Source organism: Stenella coeruleoalba (genome assembly GCF_951394435.1).
Source record: "Stenella coeruleoalba genome assembly, chromosome: 5".
Lineage (NCBI taxonomy): Eukaryota > Metazoa > Chordata > Mammalia > Artiodactyla > Delphinidae > Stenella > Stenella coeruleoalba.
In genome coordinates, this window is record NC_137150.1 from 29324646 (window position 1) to 29348261 (window position 23616).

At 50.4% G+C, this 23616-nt stretch overlaps 1 protein-coding gene across 1 annotated transcript; it reads right to left on the minus strand.

The window, feature by feature from the left end:
- Positions 1-15213: 15213 nt before the first annotated feature.
- SOX14 (SRY-box transcription factor 14) lies at positions 15214-15936 on the minus strand (the record flags this gene model as incomplete). The annotated part of the gene is made up of 1 exon (XM_079922616.1): positions 15214-15936. The coding sequence occupies one exon, from the start codon at positions 15934-15936 to the stop codon at positions 15214-15216; it is 723 nt and encodes a 240-aa protein (XP_079778742.1).
- Between the last annotated feature and the right edge of the window lie 7680 nt (positions 15937-23616).

The window sequence follows — 23616 nt, forward strand, 5'->3', positions numbered from 1 at the left end:
AAGGCTGGCGATTCTCTTTGTGTCACGTTAAAAAGAAAACGTATGACTCCACTTTGAAGAGGTGGACAGAACAGACCCTAAGCTGATATTCTCATTCACTATACAAAATACACGGGGAAAGGGATTTAAGTGAAAGAAAATAAATAGTAAATACAAAATTACAGCTACTACTTATTAAGTGTGTGGCCTGGTACTAAGCACCTTACAACCGTAATGTCTTTCAATCCTCAAAACAATCCCATGAGATTAGTGCTATTTCTATGTCCATTTTGCAGATGAGGAAAGTGAGACCCAGAAAGGTCGCACAGCTAGCAAGCAGCAGAGCTGGGATTCCAGTCTTGAGGGTCTGACTCCAGACTCAAGTGATCAACCAAAATGATAATCTGAGGCCTGAAAAAGACGCAAAAGACAAAACGAACCCAAGACAGAAGAGTCTTAAGGAGTTAGTTATCGCTGCAGAAATGACTGAGGAAGGCCCCAAGGACTGTGGAGAAAGCGTGTGTTTACTTAAGGAAGGATAGAGACGCAGCAGATGCAGGTCGAGAAGGCTTATAGGGTCTTGATGGAGAGCTAGGACCCAACGTGAGGGAGAAAAGATCTGTGTTTTCAGGGCCTCTTCCTAGTGGCTTTGTGACCACAGGAACGTCACTTAACTTCTCAAAACTTGGGTTTCTTCTGTAAAATAGAGATAATACCTACAGACAGGGTGTTCCGAGTTGACCGCACGGGAAGGCAGGGAAGCGGGGATGTGCTACACACGTGCGTTATGGCAGCCTAGCCCCCTCAGGGGACGTACAGCTACAGAGTAGTTCCAAGTGAGAAGTGTGGCCGAAGGAAAAAGAAAGTAGTTTGTGAGAAGATCTCAGACCCTCAAATACACGGATAAAGAAACCAGGATCGGTCTGCAGCAAAACACTTGATTTGTCGGGAGCTTTTTTTCTCTTATGGGGCCGACTGCATCCCTGGCTCTCTTTTTTTTAACTTTTACTTAAGGCCACTTAGAAATCCGTGCTGGGAGTGACAAATACAAGGCCGCCTCATTTTGGAAACAACCACAGACTTTGCGAGGCCACAGATGAAGAATTCAGCCCTCTTGGGCCACCAGGTGATCCAAGTTAAAACAAATATCTGGGGGAAGACAGGTGGGGCGGCACACAGCCTCGGGAACCCAGCTGACAGAGGAGACTGCGTTCCCCAGCTTGCTGGATCTGCCCGTGGCACAAAGACACTGGCGGCTGCCATCAGGGGACTGCTTGTAGTTAGTGGCCTTCCCCTTTCCTTCCTGCCATCTCCTGTCCAGCCGACCTTCTTAGGGGATAGACAGCTCCTGGTTTTAAAGCCCATCCAGATCCCTCCTTCCCACAGAGCCCCTCCTCTTTAGCCCACTTCCTGTGGAACCACGTTAGGTTTTATACAATATAATTAGTAGGCTGAAGACATTCTGATTAAGGAGATAAGGCTTAACACCACCAAGGAAGCTTTTAAAATTTATGAGAGAACCAGGTGAATCTTCATACCCTCCACCCCCAAGAGAAAGTGCTAACTGCCTAATGCTTTCTTTCAGCCTCTGAGAAAAATAAAAGAAATAGAAGGAAAGCGTGCTGGGCCAAGACCCAAAAGACTTGGGCTGTAGACTGCCCTTTCCTGCTGTCAGGCTGTGTGACTTTGGAGAAATCACTTTACCCCTCTGATCTTTCTTCATTTTCCTCCGTGGTGAAGTGAGCACTTTAGATCAGTGTTTCTCCAAGCGTGTGACTTGAGACAGTATGATTGTGACAGGGGAAAATTTTAATTTCAGTTAATCTTACTAAAAAAACTACCGCAAAAAAACCTCAATGATTCATGTGATGATTGTGTAGGATGAGGCCAAAGTGAAAAAGTTAATCAAATGAAAGAAAAATCTAAAGTTACTAAAATTATAGATGGATGTGATAGTAGAAAGGAGTCAGCCTTGACCTTCTGCCCCTTACCAAGGGCAGAGACCAAGACTGGCAGGCAGCCTCCTCCTCTTTAATGGCTCTTTTTGGTTCCCCTCTGCTCTGCCCTCCCAGCTTCTATCAGGGATTTTCGTCAACGTTATTGAGAAACCTTCCCCACACACCCAGTCACTGGTCTGCAGTCCTTGGATCCCAAACTGTAATTTGCATAAGTGATCATATGTCAACCAGAGCACTTCACAAATAAAAGTCTTAGTAAGGCCAATAGCATTTCAAATCTCCTTTTAATTTTTTATAAAATTATCACATCTTGCCCACAGGTTTCTGCCCTTCAGTTCTCCAAGGACTCCCTCCTTCATACATTCATTTGTTTAATATGACTTGTTAGGAATCATCTGTATGCCAACCAGGGAGGCGATTCTAAAACTAGAAAAGCCGGGTGGGGTGGGGTGGGGGGGGATGAACAGACATATATACACTACTATGTATAAAATAGATAACTAATGAGAACCTATTGTATAACACAGGGAACTCTACTCAATGCTCTGTGGTGACCTAAATGGGAAGGAAATCTAAAACAGAGGGGAGATATATATATATATATGTATATATATATATATATATATATATATATGTATAACTGATTCACTTTGCTGTACAGCAGAAACTAACACAATATTGTAAAGCAACTATACTCCCAATAAAAATTAATTAAAAAAAAAAGATAAATAAGGACTTCCCTGGCGGTCCAGGTGTTAAGACTTTGCCTTCCAATGCAGGGGGTGCAGGTTCGATTCCTGGTCGGGGAGCTCAGATCCCACATGCCTTGTGGCCAAAAAACCAAGACATAAAACAGAAGCAATGTTGTAACAAATTCAATAAAGACTTTATAAAAAAAGATAAATAAGTACTAGGGATGTAATGTACAACATAATAAATATAATTATCACTTCTGTACATTATGTATGAAAGTTAAGAAAGTAAATCCTGAGTTCTTATCACAAGGAAAAAAACCTTTCTTTTCTATTTCTTTAATGTTGTATCTATATGAGATGTTGGCTGTTTAACAGACCTACTGTGATAATCATTAAAAAAAAATAAAACCAGAGAAGGAAGGAGTAAATAAGCATGTTTCTGAACAGTTCTGTAACGTTGTGTCCAAAGGAGGGACTGGGCAACTAAGAGGCTTTGGAATGTCTCCATATTGCCTTAAACAGAAATATTATGATAAGTAACTTTTTGTTTATGGCATGCTTTGATCTTCCTACAAAGATGTGACAAATGCAAACTATTCTTAGCAAGAAAACGCAAAACCGTTTGGTATACCACGATTGATATGCAAGAGCTCAGTACAGGATGAACAAGCAAAAAACAGTGTTCCCACCTTAAGGCAAAGACACAGAGGCTGGGCAGATTGAAAGAATCTGGCTGAGGAATTCAGGGGCCCGAGAAGGGTAACCAACACACTATACCTTTACTTGCTAAGCTCCCTGGCACAGGAGGGCCCTCTGATGTGAACATCATGAAATGAGTCTAGAAGGGACTGGGGACTCGACTGGTGGGCTCTGCAGGAAATCTGCCTGAGCCTATGCCCCTCCAAATCTGTGACGATTTGGGATTAGCTTGGTGATGTCCTGGTCCCTGGCTGTGTGTGTGTCGGCGAAACTTAGAAGCAGCTAGTGAGACTTGGACCCAAAAAGCTGAAGCAGTGTGAGCCCAGCCAGTAAGAGGGCTCCATCCATGGTGACAGGAGATACGGATTCATTCCAATTCTGCATATTCTTCTCATCCACCTGAGAAAGGGAAAGCTTTGCAGCTCCTCCACCTTACCCCAAAACTCTACATTTTCTCCTCTTCCTTGGTCTCAACCTCAGCCCTGAATTCCATGGGTCCTCAGCGGCCCCCTTTAACCACCTCCAGTGAGCCCTCGATTTTATAGATAGTAGTGGGCAGACAGTGAGCATTGGTATAGCAGTTTCATCGTGAGAGCCATAAGCCCTTGGGTGAGTTACTGAATGTCTCTGAGCCTCAGTTTCCTCCTGTGAGAAGCAGGGGTAATAGCAGTACCTACCTCCTGGTGCTTTAGGGAGAATTCAACAACATGGAGTGTCTAAGACACCTCACGTGCTTCTTTGCACAGAGCGCTTAATTAACATCCATCTAATAAATGACTGTGGTTCCCTCTTATTGCAAACAGAGTACATCTCCCCAGGGAAGATGAAGACAGAGCTTCAGAGTGCTGGAAAGAAATACAATCAATTAAAACATATCCCTAAAACACATTTTACTGAAAGAGAAAAAATAATCTCTTTTAATTCACTAGCTGAGATGGTACCTAAACAGTCAACAATGTTGGCTTTTCTCTCAATCACTGATTTCGAGAGATAAAAATCTCACCCATTTGAATCCAATGGACTGTCTTACCCACCAATCCAGGCACAATCAATGCCCCTTGGAGTAAAACACAACTTTTGTGACTTCTCTTTCTGCATCTAAGCCAGGGAATTCAGTAAATGAATGGTCTGAGGCTTGGTGCTCAGACTTTGGCATCCATCCAGGCAGCAGCTCCACTGGACTCTGGGAGTCTTCCAGGCTTGTCTGATCGTACTCCATGGTTTGTGTCTTTCAGTACCATGGATTTCTCCTAGTAAGACAGTCAGAACTTTTGATGCTCTCCTCCATCACTGAGGGAAAGAGTATACAAGTGAATTGATACCATCAGTAGGGGACCAAAGCCCCATTATTAGGACTTTCATGATTCACTGGCAGTGGCCTGGCACTCCATCATTCCTTTCCCACCCCGTTTTATTGACAGTGGTGTGGAACCTTCACGTAAGGGCTCTGGGTGCATTCAGGAAACTAAGGAATTTGAACCATAGGGGTTGACAAATACATTCATGAATCAAGGTCATTCCCCCCTTATTAACTAAGGAATGCTGTTTTGACATCTAACTGAAACCCAGAGGATGGCCAGATGATAGAAATGAATACAAATCCCTTTTGGTCTCAGTGCAAAGAATTTTGTTTTTTTCTTTCTGAATTTATCCTACTTTTGAGCCCTCCCCAAATAAGAAGAGTGAAATCAAAATGGTAATTTCCTTTTTGGGAATAGTTTGTCATGAATCAAATTTACCTGTTTTCCTCCAGATTGTCTCGTAAGGGGGTGAGGGCTCCTTCTCTCAGTGGGTTTGATGACTCAGATGCACATCCCATTGCACAATGGTGGACAGTGGAGATAATCTAATTTCTCTTCCCATTAAAAGAAAAAAAGGAAGGCAAGAATAAAATGTCGCTGTAGAATGTCCTCTGAGAGTTGGCACGGGAGAGCAAGAGGCTGCCACCGAAGAGGCAGGCAGTCTTGGTGTGCCACGGGAGCTCCAGAAGAGGCCATCTGCAGAAGGATGGGGCTAAGACAGAGAGAGACTGAATCGCAGGCATGGCTTCGTATTTGCTGAGGTAATTTCTCTTCCTAAACTAAGAAATCCAAAACCACTTCCGTGATCCCTCATTTTGCCTGTTTATTATAAAATGTGTTTTCAAGAAATGTCGGAGCAACTTCAACCATCGGCAAAGGGAGCAAAGGTTGTTAATTTGACAGCAGATTGGCCTCCTATCTGATGCCAACCCTCTCTACCTAACAAGTTGGCTGTGAAGGCTGCTACAGTAAGTTGTGTGATACACTTTGAATTTCACCAGGCCAGTGGTAACAAGGCAGGTCTGAACCCCAGGTGACAGCTGAAGATGCCACAGCATCAGATAGGGAGCCATTTGTATTTACACCTTGTTTGTGCTTACTTTAACTCAGTGTGTAACTTATTTATACACATATGTAAATGGCTTATTGTAAACCAAGAGTATATTTGGACAGAGAAGAGTTCAGCTTACCTGTTCTATAGATGACTTCAAGTTTTTCTTGTCAATTTCCTTCTCAAAGAGAATTCAAAGCAAATGGAGACTTCTTATTAGGTATAAGTATCACAAAGAGTCCAGAGAACCCAGGATGTAAAGACAATGGTAAGGAGAACATTTTAAATGTCTTAAAGGTGTCGTCTCATCCGGCTGACTTATAAGCACTCACTTCAAATGAGTCTATGGAGTTTGAGGTGAGAAATATACACAAAACATTTCAACTTCTGGCCAGGCTGTTACTCCTTTTGCCACATATTCAGTTTGCTTGATTAAAAATTAGATGGGAAAGTAAATGCATTACCACAGCATAAGGATGTGGCACCGGGAAGAAACTGACATTATGAAAAACGATGCTGGTAATTTATGAAGACCTAGGAAGGAAATTTCTGATCTGACAGCAGTGTTCACATTTTAAAAGGAAAACTAAACACGAGCAGGAAGAGGAAGGGGAGGGGAAGGAATGAGAAAGGAAAAAACAAAAAAGAATGGAAGAATTAGTCTTCCGTGTAGAGGAACTTCCTCCTGTGGGAATGCATTTACTGTTTTCCTTAGTTGTGAAAACCATCATCAGATGTTGACGGTTGGTCTTGTCCTTGCTTAGGGCTGTAGATCTCCAATCATCCATTTGGAGACATTAAAACAGTGGGTCTGGGAGTTCCCTGGTGGTGCAGTGGTTAAGAATCCGCCTGCCAATGCAGGGGACACGGGTTCAAGCCCTGGTCCGGGAAGATCCCACATGCCGTGGAGCAACTAAGCCCGTGAGCCACAACTACTGAGCCTGTACTCTAGAGCTCACGAGCCACAACTACTGAAGCCTGTGCGCCTAGAGCCCGTGCTCTGTACCAAGAGAAGCCACCACAGTGAGAAGCTCGTGCACAGCAACAAAGACACAGCACAGCCAAAAAATAATAAATAAATAAATACATTAAAAACAAAAACAGGGGGTGATACTATATTACCCCTTTATTTGGGTGAAAAGTGTCTGTCATCATCTTTTATTTCAAGAAAAGTAAAACCTATTCTTAAGTAATCTTCTCCTCCACTTGGAAGCCCCCAAATAACAGCACCTCTCATTTCTTTCTTGATATATGCAAATTTTGCTACACAATTATTTAGACCTGGCAACTTTTGACACAAGAGTTGATGCTGCTGCTTCATCAAGGTATGCCTTGATGAAGCAGGAAATCCTCAGGGAAATGTGAACTTGTTCATACCCATAGTAGCTCTTTTAATAAAACAATGCATTACTGACCCAACATCTGACTCTACATAAGGATTCATCCTTTGGTACATTTCTATGTTATATAAAGGTTTTCAACTGGTAAACGTCTTTCTATTGCATGCATATGTTATGGAAAAATAATTGCATATCCTCTGCATACAGTCTTTCAGGCTCAAACTGCAGCAAGAATGAAAGGTGACTATGGTTAAAATTTTGCCCTGAAATCATAATGTTAAGTTGTCAGCGATATTTAAAAACAACAACAAAACCTTCTCTCTTTACCTATCTTTACCTACTTCATCTCACTCTCACATTATTTTAAAAAAAGGAAACTTCATTGCATATTCTAGAAAAGTATATTGGTGGGGCAAGATTTAACAGAGCCAGAGAAAATGTGCAAGGAGTGAGAAAGTGAATTGATGGATGGATGGTTAAATGAATATAAATGAACTGACACCTTTACAGGAAAATAACATTTCTTTTCTTTTTTTATTCTATAGATCAGTGGGTTTTGTATCTGTAATTCTTTCATATCAGCAAAGAGGAAATAAACTCTCATGTAAATCATTTTCCCCCCATCTGGAGCATATTAAAACCATGCCTTTTTTTTTTCTTTTAAGCAGACTCTTTTTTCCCTATTTGCTTATCAGTTCATCCACCATTACATTTTAAATGAAATTGCGAGACCCTTGTCCCTCCCCCAAATTTCAGCCTGATGTAGGAAGGTGGGAAGCAGACTTTTCTTGCTTTAGAATAGTGACCTAGATTCAATTACAGATAGACTCAGAAGAGAGAAGTGACACCTCACAATTTTCTTAGAAGTCTTGAAAAAATTAGAAATCCCAAAACAATACTTAATGGAAAAGAATCTGTTTATTTCCCCCATTCTACCGGCTTAACTTTTTCTCTGCCTTAATTGCATTGCTTTGGTCCATTTAATTGTTTCTGGTGTAACATCACAATAGGTTTCCCCTGGGATATTTAGAATCATAAAAACGGGCATTTCAAGGAAATTTCTGAATTTGGTTTTTGAGAGTGGGTGTCTACATATGGGGTGTGTGTAATCCTGCAAACTGGGCACAAAAAGATGAAAAATAATCGCATTAAAGGTATACTTTTTCCTTATGTTCTTAAAACAAAAAGCAAACAAATTACATTACAAAAGCACACTTCTTGTAATTGCATTGCAGACAAAGCACTGAACGGGGGAAAAAGTCAGGGGCATATATGTTTTACTGTTTCCCCAATTACTGTGAAAAAAAATGTGGTCAAAGAAATAGAAAGAGGGGAGAATCCTGTGATTGTGCTTATTGACTTTTATCACTAAATTAAGCATATAAATGACCTGAACGGGTGGCTTGGTATATTAAATTAAAAAAAGAACAATGATTCTCTCTTCCTTTTTCCTCCCTCTCTGATCTCTGCCTGAAAGGAGTCTCGGAGAGATAAGAAAGATGGGATTCGGTAGCGCTGCTCTGGTCCGTCCTGCTTCTACCGGGGCAGGGAGGCAGTTGCTTTCCACGTAGGATTTCCGTTCCGGGTTCACAAGAAGCGGTCACAAGCCGGGGCACGTTCCCCGCCACCTCCACCGTCCCCCCACCTCCAAACAAACACAGAAGCCAAAATTGGCTGTCCCAAGACCAATGCGGTGGGGAACTTTTGCGGTGCGTGAGCGCAAGGCAGGCGGCTGTGGGCGGGCATGGATACCTCCACCCCCGCCGCGGGGTTGGAGACGCCCAGCGTAGGAAGAGGGCTGAAGTGAGCTCGCGTCTACGCGGGTATCCAAAATGAAAAACCTGCAAACTGCGCAGAAGCCCGGGGTTGAGGTGCAGAAAACAGAGCAGGGGTGTCGCTTGGGTTTTCAAACACCTCGCATGGATGAGTTTTCCTCGAGAGATTATTTCAGATCCTGGAAATAAGGCTCCGCTGGGCGCTGGCCGCGGCATTGGGGATATGGGTGCACGCTCGGCCCTGCGAAAAGGGTCCTCCTGGTCGCGCAGAGGAGCGCAGCAGGCTCCGGGCCCCGGGGGAGCCGGCGGAGGATTGTTTCATTTCAAAGTGAAAATCTGCAGGCTTTGGGAAACGATATTCAAAAAAGTATATCATCTCCATATGCCGCTCAATGGAGGATCCTCATAATTTACAGCGGCAGATAAGGCTAGAGGGTGTAATAAAAAATCTGAAGCCCTCCCCTCCCCCTCGCCGCCTCCCCGGAATTGCACCTTGGGCAGCGGAGCAGAATCCGGAATGTGAACTTCTCCCGACATATGTTTCCCGCAGATAAGTAAACAATCTGGACGTGAAATGGAAATGGTAATTAATGCAGTAATGCTGTTACACATCGAGTGTGCAAATCCCATTGACTCGCCGCGTCACGGGGGGTGCCGGGCGAACGGGGACTAGAGGCGTGTGCCTCGGCCACCGGCTCCCTCCCTCTCCTCTCTCCTCCCTCGGTCCCCGGGCCGGGCGCCGGGAGAGCCCGCGGGGGTTTGGTCCGGCTGCAGGAAGTAGGGAGCCGCTAAGCGGCTCTCGGGACTCAAGGCTCTCCGCCCTCCGCCAGCTAGGGGGATACGCCGTGCCACCTCTCCCGCAGCACCCAGAGCGCGCCTCATACCCACCTCCCTCCCTTCTCACCGCCTCTCTAGCGCCGACAGAACCTCGGGACTCCGAGCTGCGGCCGGGCCCTGAAGCGCTCCGGAGAGGCAGGGAGCGGCAGGCGGTGCCTGGGGGCCGAAGGAGGACCTGCGCCCTAGTGCGGTGTATCGTCCCGCACGCACCCGTCGGGTCTAGTGTTGCGTCTGCTCCCAGCTCCAAGGCCGAATGCGGTCCGGCCGACACTCAAGAGTTTTCTGAAGTCCCTTCCGCGCCTGCCCCGAAGGCAGGGATCCCGAATGAATTGCTTCTTTTCCCAACCCAAGAGTGAAAAAGTTTGGAAATGGCCACTGACTGCCAGAGTAGCGCAACTCCTTCACTTTGCAGCAAAGAGGAAACCCGTGGACTCCTTTCGGTCTCTATCCGGCCAAGGCACCCGCTCCCTTCCCCAACTCGGAGCAAACTCTTCGGGCATTTTGGGGGTCGGAGAGGATGACCAGAGCAGAGATTCGAGCGAAGAGGACGGAGAACCTAGGGAGGTTGCCCAAGAACGTCCGGGGCCCGGGGCCCTTCCCGCTTCCGAGAGCACAAGTCCCACACCCGGGCCCCGGGGACCGACCAGGAGTCCACGGGAGATGGCTCCTCTGGACGCAGGACCGGGGTCTGGACGAGGAGGGGCTGCCGAAGCACCCTCTTTTCTATTTCAGTCCCCTCCCAGTGCCAGGGCGGACACTACCAAGCTTCGGGCTCCAAGCGCGCACAGAGCCTGGGTTAGGACGGCGGCGACCACTAGTCTCTGGTTCGGTGTGGGGGCCCTAGGATTTCTAGCGGCCCACACCCGCCCCCATCTTTACTATTTCTTAATTACTCTGTAGCGGCCCTGCGCCAGCGCTTCTGGTTCCAGGACAAGGCTCATCCCAGTAGCTCCACGAAAGAAACCAGCCCAAGTAGCGCTCCGGCACCTGGGTCTGCGAGGTCTCCGAGGCCAGGGCCGGGCCAGAGGCTAGAAGCGCGTGGCCCTCGGCCGAGGCGGGAAGCACCCGCCCCGGCATCTCCTGAACCCCAATCTAATGGGCCCCTTTTGCCTCTGTTCCTCTCTAACACTCATACACAGGTACAATGCGCTCAGTGAATAAAGATGCGTTCTCAACACGAATCTCGTGAGTTACGTGATATTCAAATTCAAATGACTTGAAATTCATTGTCCGCTTGAACAATGGTGACAAGGCCTGAGCTGGGAAAGAGCCGAAAAAAACGAGTCGAGTCCTCAAGGGCAGTCCTTGGCACCACGGCTAGCCAAGTTTTCCGGCCGTGGCAGTCTCGGATCTCTCCAGAGAAGCTGCCCGCGCTGGAGAGGTTTCCCTAGATGGTGTGATGTAATGAAAGTCCTCTAGGCCCCACCCTGTCTGAAATATCACCCCACTTTAGATGATTGGAGAGATTCCTGGAGGTTATCTAGATCCTGCTTTAAAATGCAAATGTTAAGGGGGGGGGGTGGTCTCAGAAGTCAGCCACTCACACTTCAGTCTGATTTACTCTAAGTAGCTGGTCTTTCCCATCAATGAAGTTAGCAGTTCTAAGGAAATTGATATTTAAATGAGAAAACTAGGAAACTGGAAGGGAATCAAAGGTGTTTGGAGTCAGATCCAAAACTGGGGAAGTGCAAGAAAGGCTGCAGAGGCTCTCCAGGAGAGGCCAGGAGCAGAAGGGGGCCAACAATCCCACATCTCCCAGAAGAATGTGGCCAGTGAGCCCTTGAGCCAAAAGGCTGCCGAGGTTTAAGTAAGAAAACCTACAATTCAAACTCTGCCCCTGCCGTGCCAGCGCCGCTCGCTGCCATCCCGAGCAGCGTGTTGGCCAGGTCTCCTTGGTCCTAGGAAACACCCAGTAGAGGAAGGGCGGGGGCGAGCGCGGCTTGCTTTTGGGTCAATTTTTTTTTTTTTTTTTTTTTTTGGTTGTTGTTCCCTGGAAGCAATCGCACCCGCTGGCGAGAGGTCGGGGCCTGCCCTGGAGCCCCTGCTCGAGGGAGGCCCAGGTTGAGGGCAGGAGATGTCCCGGACTCCCGGGCCGAGGGACGCGCGCCAAGCGCAGAGAGGTCCACGGAGTCGCCTCCTGCAGGGTCTCGGGCGCCCCGCGCGCCGAGTGAGCTCGCTTTCTCCCGACCACGCAGTCTGGCCAAAGGAACTCTTGGTTGCTCTTTGCTGCGCGTCGCGCGCCGGGGAGAAGCATCTCTCCTCGACTCTGGGCGGGCGGGGCGCTGTTCTCCCTACAGGTTTGCTTTAATGATTTTCTTGAAAGAAAGAGACAGTTGTGAGCAAACAGGTTTGACAGGGACTGCTCCCCACCGCCCCCCCCCAACCCCAGGGGATTTCTTTTTGTCTGCGCCTGACTTCAAAGTCGTAATCGGCCCCTGTCAGCGGCGTGACGGGGAGGATTTGGGCTGTTTGTTGGGGCGAGTCCCGGCTGCGCACCTCGGCGGAGGCTCTGCGGCCCGCGGGGCGCGGGAGGCAAGGCTCAGGCAGGTCCCTGCGGGGGCCGAAGCTGGGGCCGGGCCTAAGGAGCGCAGACAGCTGCACAAGCCCGGCTGCCAGGTACGGAGAAGAGGTGTGATTGGCAGAAGCTGCCCGAGCTAGGTCTGCGGCTTTAAGTCCGGGACCTGCGTCGGGCCCTCTGCTCCCTGCTGGCTGGAAAGAAATCTCAGTGACCCAGCCGCGGCGCACCGGCGCCTCCCAGCCACGGCGCACCCCAGTTTCCTGGAGCTTCGTTCCGAGTCCCCAGGGCCGGGCTTAATCTGGAACCCTGGTTTCAATTTTCCAACTGCCGCCGCCCGAAGCCTTCCGTACTCGGACCCACTTGGTGCCCCTTTCCAGCCTAACCCCGCCTGGAAGTCTGCTGGGCGCCCGGGTGGGGCCGTGCGCGGGGTTCCTCCTCGGGCTGGGGCACTCTGTGTACCCAGGGCGCTGGTGCGCCGGGCTCTGCGGGGAGACACCCAGACCCCTGTAAGCTTCGTCTTAAGAGATGTTAAGGGACACTGAGCTATGAGGGAGATCAGAGCGGTTGACAGGACTGTCAGCTGGGGTTATATCAGACAGCGAAACCGCGAAGCCTCCACCCTGGGCCTCCTGGGCTTCCTAGGGGGCGGGAGGAGGGGCTTTCCCTAAGCGCCCGGAGCCCCCAGACCGGACGACCACCAGAGGCAAGTCACTTCCTAATTGTTTCGATTTGTAAGAGGGTTTTGTGATGCTAAGTAAGCGTGGCGCAGCCCGCCCGGCCTCCCCCCACGAGTCCCCCAGCCCGCCTTTGTTTACCTTCGCCTGATCGCTCATTTATTTATCTATCTATTATTTATAGGCGTCCTCTCCTATTCAGCGCCCGTGTATGTTAATTGTGTTATACCATTTAATTCTAACATCGGTCTCCAAAGAGCTCTTAATGAGAAAAGCATATACAACACGGATCACTTTGCTATTCAGCTCAGCCAGATGGACAACTGCTAACTTTTTTTTTTTTTAATAATGAAAATCCCCCTTTGACAAAGGGGCTCGGATGAATAGGCTCCAAATAACACCTCAAACACTTCTAATTGTTTTGCGGACAATATGCTAATCCGTGGTTTTCGGCTTTGGTGTCTGTTGACCACATTTCCGTGCACTTGCGGCCACCGACTCCTTTGGAAATGGCAGAGGCAAGCGCAAAAATCCCTCAACAGCAGCAGAAGGCAGACCAGCCGCTCGGCTGCCGCCACCCCCACCCAGCACCATATCAAAGCCAGTGAGAAAGGCACCCCACCTACGGAGAAACACGCGTGAGCACGGCTGTGGCGGTGAGAGTGGGGCGGGGAGACAAGCGATGGGGGGCACCCTTCGATTTTGAGAAAAAGTTCCAAAGAGTTGTTCTGAAAGCAATCAAAAGGTCCTTTCTCCCCATGAAAGCCGGAGCAATCTTCAAGCCAACATTCAACCACCGGGGATAAGAAAAAGGCTCTTTTCCTTGTTGGATAAACACAAAGGGCTACGAGTTATTTAATTTTTATGATGTTTTAAGAAACTCCTTGTAGGAGCCGTGTCACCATCGCCTTCATTTTCCCTTTGCACCTGCAGGGTCTTAGTAAAAAGTCTCCCACCGTCCGGAGCGGGGACCTACAGCGTTTCTTAGACTTTTATTTTTGAACTTAGAAACCAGTATCAAGCCCCCAATCCCCAGCAGACCCAGCAACAGCATTTTCAAAAACCTTGTTAAAAAAAATATCCATTCCACCGCTCTTCCCCCAGCATTGAACTTAAACACCCACCGCAGGACGAGGTGCTCTGCGGGCAACTGCTTCCCTGTAGGCTCGGCGCTTCTTTCCATTCCTTTGGAGTTTGGTTAAAAAAAAGAAAATGCACTCAGATCTCAGAAGTCTGGGTCGGCCTTTGTCTTAGTTCAATCGCTTCTCGAAGTGGTCTGACCACTTCGTGAAAAACTCAAGGAAGGAGTGATGTCCCAGGAATGGATACCTTTGTCTGGCCTCTAAAGGCAAAAAGTGGATCCCGAGGGGGCAAACGGGACAAACCCTAGACTCTGGGCCCCTCTGCACCTGGCCCACGGGACACCAGGCTCGGCCCATGCAGGCCAGCCGCCAGCCGCCACTGCTGGAGTCACTCTATGTACACTCAGCCTCCCAGAGACCCCAGCCCCCGCGGACCTGGCCTCTCGACTTCAGATTTTATGCACATCAAAGGTTACTTTTTGCAATGACAGATTGTCTTTATTCAAAACGTCTTTGTTCAACAAATGAACAGAGTAAGGAGGTGAAATCCTTCTAGGTACATTTCCAAGACATTGTCAAAACATTTATGACCATTTAGGATGTTTTTATTCTTTTAATTTTTGTTCACTTTCTACTTCCTGACTTCATAACCTGACATTCTGTCTAAAAGTAAACTTAGGTCTCTAGGAGCACTGCTTTATACAAAGTAAATAACCATGTGGGTCCTTTTGTTTTACCTGTAAAGAAGCAAACACTATCATAGCATGATTTTAAATAGAAACGTTTCCCTTTCTGTGGTTTTAAACTTTTAAGCCTTTTCCCCCCACATGAAGAGCAAATGGCACCTAGTTGTGTCTGATGGCAAAACACAGAGACACAGCTAACTCTTTCTTCAGGGTGCAAAAGAAAAAAATATGCATATTCTAGATATAATACCAGGATCTGGGAGTTCTGGAGTCCAAAGCCCATCAGAGGAAAGAGAAGGGGACATAAATAAAGCAAAACTGCCTACTTTTTTGTCCAAAGGGGGTACAGTCGGAGGTTTGTTTTGGGACAGTCGGGGTAGGGGCAGCTGTATAGCTGTCATAACCGTTCGCAAGTTTCTGGCACCTGTCTGCGCCTTGGGTCCGGGAGGATGCCCCTACCATCCCCGTGGAAGAGAGAGAGAGGCAGAGTCTGGGGTAGGGTAGGGGGTGGCAGCAGGACTGACCCCTAGGCATCTGCAGGCCCCGGATAGGCGCAGAGGACGGGGTGCAGACCCCGATTCCAGGCCGCCCTCCAGGTCTGGTAGGCCGGGTTGGGGGTTACATGGCCGTGGCGTGGGCTGACGAATAAGGGTCTATGCCAGTCTTGGTCATGCCCGGGAAGAGGATGTAGGCGACGGGGGGCTGCAGGGTGGAGGCAGACCAGGCGGTACAGTTACAGGGCACCACGTAGCCCGGGTTGGTGGGGGACGGGTGCGTGTGCGTGTGCTGGCTGGGACAGCTGAGGCTGCCGAAAGCGCCGTTCTGGTAGCCCAGGGTGGACGCGTAGGGCAGCGCGCCGGTGGCCAAGGTGTGGGGCACTTCACCCATCTTCTGGATGGCGCTCGAGCTAAACTGCGCGGGGTCCAGCAGGGAGTAGGGCGCCGAGGCGGGCGGCAAGAAGGCCCGGGCTTTCTCGGGCGCGCTCAGGAGGCCGTCGGAGGCCCCCACGGGCAGGCCGGCCGCCTTGAGCGGGTCCGTGTCGCCCAGGTAGGGCAGGGGGAAGACATACCTGTCCTTCTTGAGCAGGTTCTTGGGCTTGCGCCGCGGCCGGTACTTGTAGTCAGGGTGCTCCTTCATGTGCTGGGCGCGTAGCCTCTTGGCCTCGTCAATGTACGGCCGCTTCTCTGCCTCGGACAGAAGCTTCCATTCGGCGCCTAGGCGTTTGCTGATCTCTGAGTTGTGCATCTTGGGGTTTTCCTGGGCCATCTTGCGCCGCTGGCCTCGGGACCATACCATGAAGGCGTTCATGGGTCGCTTGATGTGGTCTGAAGGTTTGGACATGGTCCGGGAGGCTAGGCGGTGGGGGTGGGCAGTGCAGGGGCTCTGCAGGCGAGCCCGGACGCGGTTGTCGGTCTGCCTGTCTGTCCGTCCTGAGCCGGGGCTCTGCGCTCCCCTCGCCTCCGCACCGCAGAGGGGAAGCCAGAGAGAAGCGCTCACCCCGCAAAGTTCAGCTGATCATGCCAGTCTCGGCACCTAGGCAGGCCCCGGGGGGCGAGCGGGGGCAGGAAGGGCGGGGGGAGGAGAGGGAGGCCGGCCGGGGGGCTGCCGGCACCGGAGGCTGGGGCCCAAGTACCGGAGTCTCTGGGATTGAGTGGCCAGGTAATTTGCTGGCGAGGGCAGGAAGCTCCTCCTTCTTCCCCTCTCCACCTTCGCCTTTTCTGGTTCTCTTCTCTCCAGTGTCTACGGCCGTGGCACCCTCCCCCCCGCCCGTGGCTTTCCCGGAGCTGCCTCGCCTAGCGCAGCACCAGGCTGAGAATGCGGGGAAGCTAGTGAACGAGAGCCAAAAGCGGCGAAGTTCAAAGGCGAGGTGGGCCAGGACAGCACGCACTCTGACATAAGCGCGGGGCGGCGACTCCCCAACCTGGGCGCCAATCAGCAGCAGAGAAGGCGCGGGGGCGCACCTGCCAACGCGCCCGCGTTGGAAAGAGGGAGCGCGACTGCTGGGGGCGGGGAGAGGTGTAAGGGAGAGACCGAGAGAACGGAGCGGCCAGCTCCGGACCGGGGACTTGGATTCCACCTTGTTTCTGGCACTGTCAACAAATAAAACTCTTCTTGCCCGTTTCCTTTCCCGGTTGTGCAAAGGAGAAATGGGGCTTCGAATACAAAGACCCGGGGAGGGGGCAGCAGAGGGAGCAAGCCAAGAGAGCGTGTTGATAAATAGGACAGCCTCGCCACGAAATGCAAGGACAGCACTTTCCCCCCCTTGTCAAAGATTCTTGGAAGAGAAAAAGAATGTATCAAACTCAGGTTAAAAAGCGAAATAAACTTTTCGCGCCGTGCCCTCGGCGGTCCGTTGGCTGCGTTCTCACGGGACGCCGGTGCGGCTCCGCCTCCACCCTGCCCCGGGATGCTGCGCCTTGGGCGAAGCGCAGGGCCCCGGGCTAGCTCAGCCGCGCGTTCCAAGCCGATGCCCGAGGGCCTTGCGTCCGAAGGTGCAGAGTTTTCAAACCTTGGTTGGTGAGCCTTGAAGAGCACCGCGACCCGCTCTTCACTTTCGTAGAGGGGGCGAGGGATGGAATTTCCATCACGATTCCTATTTATGTTACTATTATTTAGTGTTTTTAAACCTCCAACTTTCCACATCTGTCCAAACCGGGAGGGCAATCTGAAGGCCGGCTAGCGCCCGGCGGGGCGTGTGGTTTTCCCCGCTGCCCCTTCAGCAGCGGCCCTAGAGCGGAGTCTCAGGCTGTATCCGCACCCAGGGTCGGTTTGTCCCCGGGCGTCTCTTCCCACCCAGCGAGAAAGCGAGACTCGTATCTTGCGTCAGATGAGCATTCTTCGGGTAAAGAGGACGAAATAACCCGCGGAGCCAACCTGCGCGCCTGTTTCCTTTGAATAATTGCCTGCCCGATGTGAAATGCCCTTGGGGGAAATATTTATTAAATGGAAACCATTGTCCCAGGCCCAGCAGGACCTGCGTGTGTTCCAGGCTTATTGGCTTTTGCACCAGCCTCTCTCGGGAGCACCGACCAGAAACGCGCGCTGCTCCTCGGGCTTGGACCGGTTGGGGGTGGGGGAGGTAAGCAGAGAACGAGGAGGCAGGGAGAGAGGGTCTTTCTTTAGCAGGTACTGTGTCAAGTTTGAGGCGATGGCTTTGCTTCTCCTTCCTACAATTAGAAAGACGTGTGGCATTTCTCATCCTCAGCGCGCTCTTCAGAGAGGTGGGCACTATGCCCATTTTACAGATTAGGAAACTGAGGCTGGGAAAGGCTACGCGGTTTGCCAAAAGTGACTCCAATGGAAAGTGGTGACGCCGGGTGTGCAGAATTTGAAACACTTACCTGGTTTGTTTGTTTTTTCCCCACCCCACGCGGCGCCACGTCTGAGGATTAAATAGTGCTGAAGCCAAACGCGGGCCCCTCGACGAGACTACTGTAGCCATCGAAACCTGCCATACGGATAAACTGCACTGGAGGACTGATCCTCAAGCCTGCTCTTGATTTACTCAGGCTCTTGTCCGAGACCTGGCCTCCCTGAGCATAGACCTCGCGCCCAGAGAGCCACCTCTGCGTGGGCTCGCGAGCAGGTGCTGTCTTCACATTCCTCTTAGCCCCAGCCCCGGCCTCCACCTGCCCTCTACCACTGTTTTCTCGGCAAGAAGTTTCATTTAGCTTGGGGTGCCAGGAAGTAGAAGCCCTTTCCAGCCCAGTCCGGGGAGGGTTTCCAAGAGTGGCTGGCAACTCCAACTCAGATTGGACCAGCCTGCTGACTTAGCGCTGTGCTCAGAGCCCGCCAGGGATCCGAGGTCCAGGGACCAGGCCATTCAAGTTCCACGGGGCGATCTCGACCGTTTGCGGAAGGAATGACAGAAATGTTCACATCTGCAGAGAGGTATAGGGTCCGGCGGGATCCTCCAAATCTCACTCAGGAACCCTCAGGGGACACTAAACCCACAGAGAGGTTTGTGTTAATGCAAACCAACCTCTTGAAAACTGCTTTAGGAGGGGATCTGGCATGGGGTCGTAGACCCCTTCTCTCTTTCCAGCCTCCAGGCCAACTCAGTCCTTTTGTCCCGAGGCAACTCGGGGCAGGCGCGGGCTCTCCTTCAGTCCTCATATTTCCACTTCCTCTTCTTGTCCGCGTTCCTCTTTAAACATCTTGCGCTCAGAGCTCAGCTCGCAATCCAGGAGTCCGGAGAGAATTATTACAAAGGGCGCACAATGGTGGCGTGGCAGTTTGTGGGCAGGGCGCCCCTGACCACCCAGGGTTCCGAAGCCCCAGGCTGTTTGGGTCACGCTGCACTGACTCTGGCGGGAGCCAGCATCTTGGCCTTGAGACTTGAACTCCGCGCTGCGAAGGAACTCAGGGTTGAGGGGCGCGCTCTCCCCGCCTGGCATCGCGGCGTCTCCTAGGCGGACGGCGCAGGCAGAGCTGGCTGGCCACCGGTTCATTCAACCCTCCTTAACGCTGGGCCTGGCTTGGTGCTGTCTCCAGCCCATGCCTCTACCTTCTCCTGGGCTGCTTTGTCCCTCTGAGCTCTGCCTCCCTGCCAGGCTTAGATTCCTGGGCAGACGTCCTGGAGAGGTGGCTCCTGGGAGAACCAGCAGTTTTGGTCACCACCGGAACAGGTCTTAAGACAGAGGTCGCCTAAACGCGCCTCCTGCTTTATCCGCAGCCTGAAGCTTGGGCCGAAGGCCACTCTCCAAGGCCGAAGACCTCCCTGGGATGTGGCTTTTCCGCTTCCGCGTTTGCCTACAGAATCTTCGCGCACGTCCTCAGTACGCGCGTCTTTACGCAGCGCAGTTACTCAAGGCCTGCCGCGTGCGGTCCTGAGCCTGGTGTCTGAATCACTGAGCAACACGGACCCGGTCAGCGAACCGTCGCTGTTCGGGTCGAACGAAGGAGAGAGGCCTCGGAGGTCAAGACCCAATCCACTTCTCGCCCCGCCCCCTCTCCCCTGGCGCCCCAGCAAGATCCAAGATGCGCCCTCCTCTCTTCTGTCTCTGGGCCTTTGTAGGGAGCACTTCCCCTCTCCTGTCGCCCAACTCCTTTGCGTACCTCAGGTCTCTTTCAAGGCTTCACCTCCTCTGAAGGGCCTTCGTTGATTCCCGAACTGGGCTAAGACCCCCTTCTATGCTCTCCCTCTATGCCCTCTCCATCTCACGCCCTCTTCCCCAGCCTCGTGTGGCGCCCTGTCGCAGCCCATGCAGTCCACCAGCCATCGAGCTCCTCGAAGGTGGTGGCTGCGTGTTATTCATCTTTGAGTGTCCAGGGTCCGCACACCGCCGAACGCAAAGAAGACACCGGATAGTTTCCTTCTGCTCAGGCTTAAGCTTTTCCAACAGGCCTTTCCATGACTTGCAGCTGAGCGGACAGGACCCCAGATGCAGCCTGGTAGAGCCAAACGTGGAAGTCACGGGCCCCCAGGCCTGCACCCACCTGCTTGGCCTCAATGCCCTGCCGGCCTTCCAGCCTCCACCCCACCTCTCTAGTGGGAGGAAGGGCTCCTCTCCTAAGCCTCCTGGACTGAGCGACAGCCCGGCGCTGAAAGGAAGATGCGCAGACCCTGGCTTGGAGAATGTGGTTCGGAGGGTGGAGGAGAAGAGGAGAGCTTGTCACGCGGCTCGCGCCCGTCGGGTTTTCGAAGAGGCCAGGAGTCACCGCGTCTGGACAGGCCGAGGTGTTGGGCACGCGCGGGACGCCAGCCCTGCCGGCTCACTGCGGCCCCTCTGGGATTCCCGAGAGGAGCTGAGGGAAGTTCCAGGTGACGGTTTCGGGGAGTTTGCGCGCAGTCCCGGCTCCCGCTCGCTGCGGGGAGTGTGAGCTTGAGACACACTCAAGGTGTGCAGCTGCCGGAGCGCTGATCCGGCCCACTCCCGAGAGGCAACAGCCCAGGGGCCAACGTTGCAGATGGTAAATTGAATCTTAGGAAATAGTGCACTTTTGGTTAAATCATAAACTTTTACCTTTTCTTATTACAAAAAATATTTTAATATTTGGCTCCCCTGCTTTTCCCCTTTTTCCTGTTTTCTATTTTCAAATTCAGAGACCCAGGGCTGTGGTCCTCTTAAAACATTTCCTGGTAATTGCTCTAGGGTCTTCCTTCCAGAACCCAGCCCAGCCCCGGTGCTTCTTGAAAGTTTGTAAAACTCCAAGTGTCCCTCGCAGCCAAGATGGCACAGGAGGGCGCGGCTTCCACCAAGAAACCAAACAAAACTGGGTCTCAGTCCTGGAGCGCCTGCAACAGCGTGTTTGCCGCCAACTGGCAGAGCGAGCTTAGTGGGCTGAAGGACACTTATGTCTCAGACTCCGAGTGTGCCCAGGTAAGGAGATTTTTTGATACTTCAAACCACCTTAATTTGAGTAGCTGGGGTCTGTTGCAAGCAGACATCACTTGATTCACCGACTTGGTACAAGTGAATAGAGGATTGCATAACATCTACACAAGCCTCCCGGAAAGGGCAAGGGTTGGGAGCAGAGGTAGGGCTGTGAAATCTTATTCATTCACTAACGGCTATTTATTCAGCACCATGTGTCAGACACCATGCTGGATCCTGGGACACAGCAGTGAACAAAACCTGCAAATGCCCTTCTCCCCTGGTACTTACAGCCCAAGGGGAGGACAGACATAAACTGAGAAACAAATCCTGGGCTGATTCCTGGCTCCACCACTAAGTAGTTCCATCACTTCAGGCAAAGTACTTAACCTGTCTGTGTCCTGGTTTCCTCACCTGCAATGGGTATAATGGATTGTTATAAGGATTAATTGAGTTACTATGAGGAAAACCCTTAGAACATGCTTGGCCTGTGAACCTGCCCAATAAACAGATTATATTGTTTTATCATTAAATAAATATGGAGTTAATTTCTGATAGTGGCCAACAGTGAATCAGGGTGATGAGACAGGGGCTGAGGGAAGGGTGGTCTCATTTACGTTGGGTGCCCAGGGGCCTGAACCCTGGAAGGCGCCAGACTGCTGAGGGAAGCGGGGGGGGGGGGGGGGGGGGGCGGGTAAAGCAGGAGAAGTAGGAAATACCACCACCTGGGGGAGAGACTAACTGAAGGTACCTGAAAGATTTAAGGAGCCAGTATGGCTGAAACCTGGCCATGACCTTGGGGAGAGTATAAGGAAAAGGCTGGGTGAGATCGGCAGAGCCCAGACTATCTAGGGCCTTGTAGACTCCATGAGGAGTTCGGGTTTTATTCTAAGTGTACTGGGAAGTCATTGGAATGAGAACCAACAGAATGATTTAACAACAATCCCAGCATACACAAATTATTCATTATCAGACACTCTACTTATGGAGGAATCTCACCCCCAGTTATGGGCCAGAAACTTCATAAATGGACAGAGTTTTCTTGGCCCTGGAGTCAGCTGCTTGACCATCCCTTAAAGAATAATGCCACCCTGCTGAACGCTTTGGAATCCTCTTCTCTCTCCTTTCCCTGCTGGAAGCCAAGGAATAAACCAACGGATGGTCACAGCTGTTCACGGTTCTGAAAACATATCCATTGATATTCTGTAAATATTAGCGGCCTGATGGGTCCCTGACTTACTCTTCCCACTTCCCACCAAGTAAAGTTCTCCTACTTCCCTGTGGAGAGCATGAGGCCTCTGACTCGACCCTTTCTGGAGATACTGAGTCCACATTTAGGCATCTTGAATGTCTCAGCCTGAGAAATATAGGAGCTGTATGTGAGCAAGTGAGGTTTCTTAGGATTAAAAAATATCCCATGGTTATAAGAACAGGAAAGACACATTTTGTTTCTAAGAATAAAAGCCAAAGGAATGTCAACATTGTATGCCTATCCATTGGGTTTTATTGTGTTCAGGTGTTTCACATGCATTAGGGCTCCCACAACCCCATTCTTCTAATGTAAGAATCCTTGGTCAGCTTTCATCATAAATAATACTCTTTAAGACTCTGTGTTTGCCTAATGCAATCGGCCAAGTTATTGGAGCATACCTTCTCTTGCCAATTTTATCACAAATTATACAGCGCAGAGGATAAGACCAAACTCTGGCAACAAGCCCCAATCGAGGATCAGAATAACACTTCCTCTTTTTGTGGTAGCTGCCTTTGCTGCTCCCAACATAAACAGCAGGAAATATTAGGGCGCTCAGCAGTTGCAAAAGGGGTCACATTAAGCATGCTTATTTTTGTGTACCTTTTGTTTCTTTAAAGCATCATTTTTACATGTCTGAACACGAACAACCCTTAACATTTTATTTAACGAGAAAGTCATTGAAATATTTATGGAGTGAATTGATGGTTACATAGAAAGAGCTACAAAAATGAATTTTAAGACCTAGGGCTTCTAATTACTGTGAGACCTTGGGCAAATCACTTGACTTCTCTTGGCCTCAGTGTAACAAATTATTCCAAAACTTAGTGGCTTGAAACAACAAACTTTATGATCTAATCTGGTTTCTGAGGGTCAAGAATCCAGAACTAGCCGGGTAGTTCTGACTCAGAGTTGCTTATGAGAGTGTGATCAAGATGTTGCTGGGGCTGCAGTCATCTGAAGGCTCCACTGAGCTGGATTTGCTTCCAGGCTCACTCATGTGGCTGTTGGCAGGAGGTCTCAGTTTCTCATCACACAAGCCTCTCCCTAAAGACTGCTCACATCATGGCAGCTTGATTCCCTTGTGCAGATGGTCTGAGAGGGACTGAGACAGAGGCTTGGTCCACTGTGGGAGAGGACTACACCAGGCTGTGGATATCAAGAGGAGGGATCACAGGGGACTGTCCCGGGGGCTTCCTACCACACGCTCCAACTGGACAAGAGTGGAAAGAGCTTTGTAGGCAGCAAAATACCATAACTCTAAGTCACCTTCACTGATTCTGTTTCTTCTGGACAGAATCATAGCTAGCTCTGGACAGAACTGTGCAGAGAACCTCATTTTGTTTAAAATTCTACCACTTGCCTCTGTCAGTGGACATTGGCCCTGCTGGAGCTGGCTCATGCCCTTTTTGCAGTTTCGTTAACACCATCCTGCCCCTCACCATTCTCCTTCCC